Genomic DNA, 9146 nt, shown 5'->3' with positions numbered 1-9146 from the left:
TTTTTAAATTTGGATATGAACTGGATGTTTTGTTATGAACTCATGCCGGAAGGGTGAAGATCGACTTTGTGGGTTGGAGTATGTTTAGATATTTTGGTATTAAATTTTTGTTGCACACAACATATAATGAATGCAAATAACTTAATAATGTCAACTTATTGCATAATAATGTAACATATGTAGAAAATCATGTTGAACACAACTATTGACTATAATAATTTTTAACAACAAGCTCGACAAGCAATGCATGCAAGTGAACAAATAATGTAAATAAAATCCATTATAATGCACTTTGCTGGGATACTAATGCAGTGGCATACCAGTGTGTATTACACAATAATGTAATAAATCTACATTTACAATGACCGAAACTATGTGTGTAATGAACGGTTCTGCAAAAAGCCCGTCTTCTATAATAATTCTAAAAAAATATTAAGTATTAATTGCAAATAATGTAACATTTGCATAACAATAATGCACAAAAACCAATTTATAATGAGCAATCATATCCACAACCTTGTTCAAAGTGGGAAATGCTTCGACGTCAATATTGAACATAAAATGCAAAACAAAAACAAATAATTCTGTTATAATCAAAATACATCAACATTTCCTCTTTCCCTTACGCAGCTCGTTCTCCTTTTCCAGCTCTTTGAGCATAGGACAATTTCTAGAGTCATGATGGCTCGCACGCCTTACACCGTCTAAGGGGTCTATTAGCCTCCTTGATAGCCTTTTCTCGCTTGGAAATCAGACGACTAGCGGAGCTACTCGCGTGCCCCTTCGTCTTGACCACATCCGGAGGGTGGACCTCAACGACTTTCGGCCTTTCCATTCCATAAAACTGTTCAATCATTCGCCTCTTCTCAGAGGCGGAAGTTGTAGGTGTTCCAGCTTGAAGAGAATTACCAAGTTCCTCCAGTCCACCTACGAATGCACGAAGCACATCAATGTCCGTCTCAAATCGACGAAGAAAACCATAGAACAGTGAGATCCCTTGCTTTGAAACGTTTTGCCTTTCATCAACCACGGACTGTGTAGGTAAAGTCTCATCAAAATGTCCATGGACAACCTTAGCTAGCGGAGTCTTCAGCCATCTACTTGCACAGTAGGTATCCGGAATCTTTTTAACTTCATTGTTCCGGAACAAAAAGAAGATATGGCTGCACAAATACCCCTGCCTATTGAATAGTTAGCAATCGCAACAATATGACTCGTCAGTCCTGTCATGTCTCACAAAGTAGGTATTTCGAAGGCTGTCTCCAAGCTTGTAGGTGTCCACACTGTTCATCTAACACGCGGCATCTGTCATTACCCTCAACAATCTCCTCTTGTATTTTCTTGAACATACTATCTGTGTACATAGTGGAAGCATGTTTCTCGAACGCCAAAGTAGTGGCCAATATAAGCAGTAGCGTCTTGGTAGTCCAACTTTGTTCTACTATTTCGCTGAAATTCCAAAGCTTGGTTGAAATTCATGTAGAATTCGGCAATGTTGTTGCGTGGCTTCAAGAAGTTTTTATAGAAGCTGTTCTCCGACTCAGATATAGAGGTGGTCCTAATCATCGACCCCAGTGGGAAATCTCTGAAGTACGCAGGTATCCATAATTTCCTATACTCATACAATGACATGAACCAACTGTGTTCTTCCAAACCATAACGCTCAACTACTCCATTCCACTCTTCTTCGAACTCGTCGGGTTCAAGCAGATCCGACCAGATGCATGCATTGAACTCTTTCTTAAAATCTTCGTGCCTCAATAACCTACCTGGAACTTTATTGGCCAACTTATGCATAATATGCCACATACACCATCGGTGGCGAGTCCCGACAAGAATCTCTTCAATAGCCGATCCCATCCCCAAATCCTGATCTGTAACGATCATCTTCGGAGCAACCCCCATACATTGAACAAAATGTCTGAATAACCATGCAAAAGCACCTGTCTTCTCGCTGCTTACCAAACCAGCAGCGAAAGTTACTGGTCGCCCGTGATTGTCCTTTCCTGTGAATGGCGCAAAGATCATACAATACCTGCGTAGCATAAGCCAACATAATGCAATCAAACGACAAATATAATGCATACAAACATCAGTATTAATGCAAGTAATAATGTACATATTTAACAGGTATAATGCAACCAACACAAATAGTAATGCATACAATAACATACCTATTGGTGTTGTAGGTAGTGTCAAAAGCCACAATATCACCGAACATGTGGTAATTCCTCTTCATCAAACCATCACACCAGAACAGAGCAACCAGCTGGTTACTCATTAACCTCGTACTCATATGTGAATGCCTCGGACATCTCCTTTTTCTTAGCCATATCATCCAAAACCATTTGTACGTCAATACCATGTGCGTATGCTTTGATGTCTCGTGAAGCATTCCTTATATCCCCAACATTGCAGCCAACGAGCTGAAAACCACCGAGAATTTCCTTCAGCACATTAAACGTGAGCGTGGGGCCTATATTAGCCTTCGAACAATCAAGAATAAATTGGTGATGTACGTCGTCCAGCTTTCGATTGATTGACATAAACTGCTGATGCTCTGTCTCAACCATATAATGGTTATGAACCTCATTGAACTCCTCGACAGTATAACCTGAAACTCCCCCTTCGGAGAAGAACTTGAATGAGATACTCGCCTTACAACCACACCGCTTGGATAACCGGCGACGTTTTATCGAAAAACCAGACCGTGCATTTGCTTGGTCATCCTCGCTCGACTTCTTGCTGCCTTCCCTATTGCATACCACGTTATACCAAGTAATTACACCATCGGCTTTCCTCATTTGTGCTTTGCGCGTATCAAAACCAACGGCACGGGCGTACACATCGTAGAACGCGAAACAAAAATCTAGTGATTTGAACTTCTGCCCAAACACAGGCTTCAAATCTTTCGAACATTCAGATACAACAACCACTGTACAAAATCACAAATACAAAATCTAAGCAAACGTAAACATTATGAATTATAAACGTGCATTATCTGACTAAAAGTTTAAATTATACCGTAATGAATCTACATTATCTGTATCTATTAAAACAACACCCTATCCGCCACGTCTCTAAACCCTAACCAAGACAAAATTAAACTTGAATTATGTATTCGCAAATATACATTATCCATTAATGAATGAGCATTAAGATTATCAAATAATAATATATATATATATATATAGGGATGTATTCATATACTTTTCCCATCTTTTGTGCTTTTTCCTTTTTAATCTCCCCCATCCATTATTAAGATCTAAAGGCTGAAATTAGTTCCTGATTTAATCATTTTTATTCATTAAAAAATTATAGAAGGGCGTTTAGGGGATATGCATTGACGTCGGTTATGGTAAGTCCATGATTCTCTCCCTCACAATATCTTGCAGCGGTTTTTTTCATTCATAGTACAGAATTGTCTCTTCTCTTTCATCGTTCTCCATTCTCCATTCTCTTTCATCTTGCAGCGATTAATCTTTCATCGTTCTTCATTCTCGAAAATTCTGGTCTTAACAAATAGTGCGATCGTGCGAAACTTGTAGAATTATTTTTTGGAGAGTTCCGGGAAGATTATCTTTACTACAATGGAAGAAGGTGGTTCTTCAACAATGGACGAAGCTTATGATTCAACTATGGAAGAAGGTAAATTTGTCGAAAAGTATTTGATTATTGTATCAACGTTTCATTAATTTCCATATCACACATATTAACGCAACCCTTTTTGATTTTCTGTATCTGTTAATTGGTACTAGTTCCATAATTGACGTTAACAATGGAAGAAGGTTTATGTAACTTGAAACTATCCAGTAGGCTTTACCGGTAATTGGTGGATGTGGTTTAGGGTTTAGTGTTTATTTTGTTTTCTCGGCTGCTGTGTTATGATGTACGAATAGTAGTCTTTTCTGGATTGGAGCAGCCCCGTATCGTGCCATATTATCGAATTCGTGTTGTTCAACAATGGAAGAAGTTAGTCCAGTAGGCTTTAGCAGTAATTGGTGGATGTGGTTTAGTATTTTGCTTAGGCGACAAGTCTCATGTATTAGGGTTTAGTGTTTATTTTTTTTTCTCGCCTCTGCTGTGTTGTAATTTTGGATTTATATAATGTACGAATAACAGTGTATAATGCATTCTTTCTTATATGTAATGTATGGTTGATATCATATAATGAAAATAAATTCTGATATGCTTTTATTTATGTATAGTGTTCGTTATACTGTTTCAAATCAAGGGATATCGCTTTTCTACGGTTTTATTCGACGGTTTGAGACGGACATTGACGTGCTTCGTGCATTCGTAGGTGGTTTGGAAGAACTTGTTAATTCTCTTCAAGCTGGAACTCCTCCAACGTCGGCCTTTGAAAAGAGGCGCATGATTGAAGAGTTTTATGGAATGCCAAGGCCTGAAGTAGTAGAGGTCCATCCTCCGGATGTTGTAAAGACCAAGGGTCATGCTAGCAGCTCCGCGAGCCAACTGATTTCAAAGAGAGAAAAGGCTGTAAAGGAGGCTAGTAGGCCTCTTAGACGTTGTAAGGCGTGCGATGAGTTGGGACATCACGACTCTAGAAACTGTCCAATGCTTAAAGAGATGGCGAAGGAGAAAGAGTTTAGTAAAGGCAAGAGGAAAGCTTGATGTGTTTTGTACCTAAAAAATTAGTTTTCGTCTTGTATTCAGTTTTATTATTTGTTTCGTTGTCTTAGTTTTATTATTTCTAGCGCTGTGAACATTTTATGCATAATAAATTTGCATTTTTCGGGAGTTAATGTGCATTATCGAATAATAGCCTTGCATTAATAATGATTTTCTGTGCATTACTCCCTTTTTTTATACCATTATTCCATTACTTTGTTAACGTGCATTATCGAACAATAGCCTTGCATTAATAATGATTTTCTGTGCATTACTCCCTTTATTTATACCATTATTCCATTACTTTGTTAACGTGCATTATCGAACAATAGTCTTGCATTAATAATGATTTTCTGTGCATTACTCCCTTTATTTAAGTACAGAAAGTTAAGTGCTTGTAGACAATAATGTACAACTTCGTTACTAATAATGTACATTAACAGACTAAAAATGTATAATTATTATGCATAAATTGTTGACAGTGGTAGGATTAATAACACATTCGAAACGAAATGATAACTAAGACTAAACCGAAAACTAGAACTAATAATGTTTTTAGGTACAAGATACATCAAGATTTCCTCTTGCCCTTATGAAGCTCTTTCTCCTTCGCCATCTCTTTAAACATTGGACAGTTTCTAGAGTCGTGATGTCCCATCTCATCGCAAGCCTTGCACCGTCTAAGAGGCCTAGTAGCCTCCTTTATAGCCTTTTCCCTCTTGGAAATCAGACGGGAGGCAATAGGACCTTTGCTGCTCAACCAACCTCTCCCTGAACTTTTGCGCAATCGCAAGTGGAAGAACATCATCCACCGCTTCGTCAATATCTAACCAAGGCTGCTTCGCCGCTGCCCGAAAATCAATAATGTATCGCATTAATGCACAATACTAACTGTATAATGTACAAAAGTAAGCAAATAATGCACCAATGAATATTACATTCTATCAACCATTGACCTTTTATAAAACCGAAGCATTTAAAGTAAAACAAAAAACATAATGTACACCACTCCATACAATAATTTACACCACTCCCTACAATAATGTACAAATGGCAACAAATAATGCAAATATGAATACAAATTTCACTCAATTTTAAGGCATTTTATCAAACCGACTGATGTAGATTCAAACAAAAAAGTAATGCACACCACTACCTACAATAATGTACACATTGCATCAAATAATGCACGAATGAATATAAAGGCAAATGCAAGACAAACCAAAAATCAACCCAGATACGATTTCATCTACCAAATCGCCCAATACACAATTGGAAACCAGTCATTCACTACAAACTTCAATAATGGACAGAACCCTATAAAAAATGAACACGATTTTACGATTTACAGTGGGTATTACGAAAAAATAGGCGATTAACAGTGGGTATTACGAAAAAATGAACCCTATCAATAATCGACGATTAGGTTGTGTGTCGGCGGTGAAAATAGGCGATTAACAGTGGGTATTACGAAAAATTGAATCATTAAATGTGTCGACCAAATGTGTGAAAAAATCGTCACTGTTTTAATGACGAAAATTGACGATTAGAAGTGTCTCTTACCAAAAATCGGAACTTTTGAAACCCGCCTTGTTGTCGACTGTAAATCTATCATCGCGCGGCGAAGGAATCACATTAGAACTATGAATCGTCGACCGGCGGTGCTTTCACGGCGAAAAATCGGCGGGAGTGGTGGTGTCTCTTCAATTTGAGTAGCGGCTAGGGTTTTTCCTAGTTTGAAATGGGGGAGACGATTTGAGAATCGTGGGCTGATGGGAAGAGACGTTTGGAGTGAGAGAGAGAGTGAGCATATGGAAGGATTGCTTAAATCTCGCTCCTGCCGTTTTAATTCATGGCTGTTTTACAATTTTACCCATATAATGCACAGAATGAACCTAATAATGCAACACGGGATGATTTTGTGAGGCTTCATCTAGTCCATCCATCATACTAATCTAATGGATGTGATTAAGAAGGAAATAGTATCTAAAGGGGTAAAAGGAGTTTAATGCTACCCTATATATATATAAGCCTACAAACAGTGAAAGATACCAACGGTTAGTAGGTAAACTTATCTATCATTCTCATACAAGGCCGGACATCACATATACAGCTGGAGTTGTCAGTCAGTTCATGCATCAACCTCAGGAAGAGCATCTGGATGCTGTCATGAAAATTGTGAGATATTTAAAGGGAACAACCAGTTATGGGGTATGCTTGGAAACGAATGAAGATTTAGAAATTGATGGATACACAGATGTCAATTGGGCAAGCAATCCCGTCGATAGAAGATCCACTGGAGGATATTTTACCTTCGCTGGGGGTAATTTAGTCACTTGGAGAAGCAAGAAGCAGAAGGTTGTTACTCTATCAAGTGCTGAAGCCGAATTTTGAGGATGAAAAGTGGCTTGATGGAGATACTTTGGCTTAGGAGATTGTTAACAGAAATGGGCTTTCCACCTATACGGAAAAGTCAACTTTGTTGTGACAATAAAGCAGCCATTAGCATTTCAGAAAACCCGGTTCAGCATGATAGAACTAAACATATCGAAGTCAATTCTGTGTATTAAAATTATTAATACAAAGACATAACTATATCAATACAACATGTAAATTTAAATATCAACAAAAAAACATAGGTTTATTATCAACACAAGAATATTGATAAATTTATGTCATTATGTTGATATTTTTAACATACAAAATTGATACTCCCTCCGTCCCACTTTAGGAGTCCCGCTTTTCGGTGTCCCACTTTAGGAGTCCCGGTTGGGATATTCCATTATGGTAATAGGTACCACATTCCACTCACCTTTTCTCACTTACATTTTATTATAAAACTAATATATAAAAGTAGGACTCACATTTCACTATCTTTTTTCACCAACTATCCTTTATATTTCTTAATACCGGTGCCGAACTCTACCAGGACTCCTAAAGTGAGACGGAGGGAGAATTAGTTATTAGTTATTACCGTAAATGAATAGTTAGTATTTGACACAACATAAATAAAAACTCTTTCTTGACACAACTGCACAGAGATTATACGTATGGTTATTAATTTATACCGAAAAGAAGGATTTATTCAACCACCTAATTCAATAAATATTGAGTATGTAGTTGCATAGTAAATTGAATTGGTTTGAAATTTTTATTTCAGTTTCGAAGCTTGGTAGATATAGTTAGTTTGTTTACGTCTTTATAAATTGAGATGAGATCTGAAAATTTGGATCTTACTCCACACTCTCTTCTCTTCACCAAACACCCCCAAATTTGTTCATTTCCCTAATCTCTCTCAATTTAATCGATTAGAAAATGAGTCTCCGGCTTGTATACGGATTGGTGTTTCTCTCTTTCTCGACCGCTTGCTTCCTCGGTCTCCACCTCATGCTGCAGCCTGTTTTCTACTACACATCCTAATCGGATGGGAATCTGCGACGGTCAGTCAAGTTGTATGTAGCCTTGTTTTTTCCGGAAAACAGAGGAATCGTGGATCCTCTGTTTCCAGCCATGGATTTGTGTTTCTGTAGATTGAATAGATCAATATAGCGGTTTTAATTTATAATTTTTGGATGTAAGTATTGTGATGGAGTAATTGAATTTCCGAGCACCGCCTTGTTTGTTGATCGTATTCGTCATTTTCTCATCTGGGATCTGCATCCACATGCCTTATTTACTCGACCCCAATAAATATCGTATACACATTAAATAAGTTAGTTTAGATAGTTTCTGATCATAAATACTGGAGTATATGTTTTGACCCCTCTCTTGAATGGCACGGAATTTTATGCAATTTTATTTTGTGTTTTAAGTGGAGAGAGTAAAGTAAGAGAGAAGGAATAAAGTAGAGATAAAGGTGATTCCATTTTAAGTAAGGGGTCATTCTAGTTGGAACAAACCAAAAAGGAAAGTGGGTCATTTTCAATGGAACAGAGGGAGAGGGAGTATTATATAACAGTTCAGTCAACAATTAATGATCCACATGTGCTGGCTTCGTTCCTATAATATATTTTGATTCATATTTAACATATTAATTATGTCAAAATACGATTCATCTTTAATTTTATAGGAAGTGTTAAATATACATATTAATACATTTAAGGGGAGTGATCAATTGCTAACTCATCATTTAATTGCTAACTACAATTAATTTAAGGCCATATTATTTTAAAAAACGAGTGGTCTACAATTTGCCACATGTAATTTTCGTTTTTATTAATTAAATCGAAAAAGATAAAAAAAAACTCCAAATTAGGGTTTTTGATGAAAATGTGAATATAGTGTTTCGACAATATCAACCCAATGCTTTGAGAATGTCAACACAATTTAGGATTGACATTGTATACGCTTTATATTGACATATTATCTTATCTGCATTGACATTAACCTGTGTACAAAAAATACGAAAATTCTAGATTTTTTTTTCAAATTTTGACGTCGGAGTATATGCATGTAGTATATCGTTGGAATCCTTAGAGCATCCGCAGCGGTGAGAAGGACAGTGCTCGTTTGTC

General features: G+C 37.1%; 1 protein-coding gene across 1 annotated transcript; it reads right to left on the bottom strand.

Moving 5' to 3' along the window:
- Positions 1–676: 676 nt before the first annotated feature.
- LOC125189639 (protein FAR1-RELATED SEQUENCE 5-like) lies at positions 677–3439 on the bottom strand. Its single transcript, XM_048086899.1, has 5 exons — positions 3418–3439; positions 2286–2935; positions 2175–2233; positions 1363–2035; positions 677–1177 (listed from the first exon to the last, which is right to left on the bottom strand). Exons 1-5 carry the CDS (start codon positions 3437–3439, stop codon positions 677–679), a joined length of 1905 nt encoding a protein of 634 aa, XP_047942856.1.
- Positions 3440–9146: the final 5707 nt, after the last annotated feature.

The sequence above is a fragment of the Salvia hispanica genome, chromosome 1 (genome assembly GCF_023119035.1).
Source record: "Salvia hispanica cultivar TCC Black 2014 chromosome 1, UniMelb_Shisp_WGS_1.0, whole genome shotgun sequence".
NCBI lineage: Eukaryota > Viridiplantae > Streptophyta > Magnoliopsida > Lamiales > Lamiaceae > Salvia > Salvia hispanica.
This window is presented reverse-complemented; position numbering and strand designations above follow the sequence as displayed.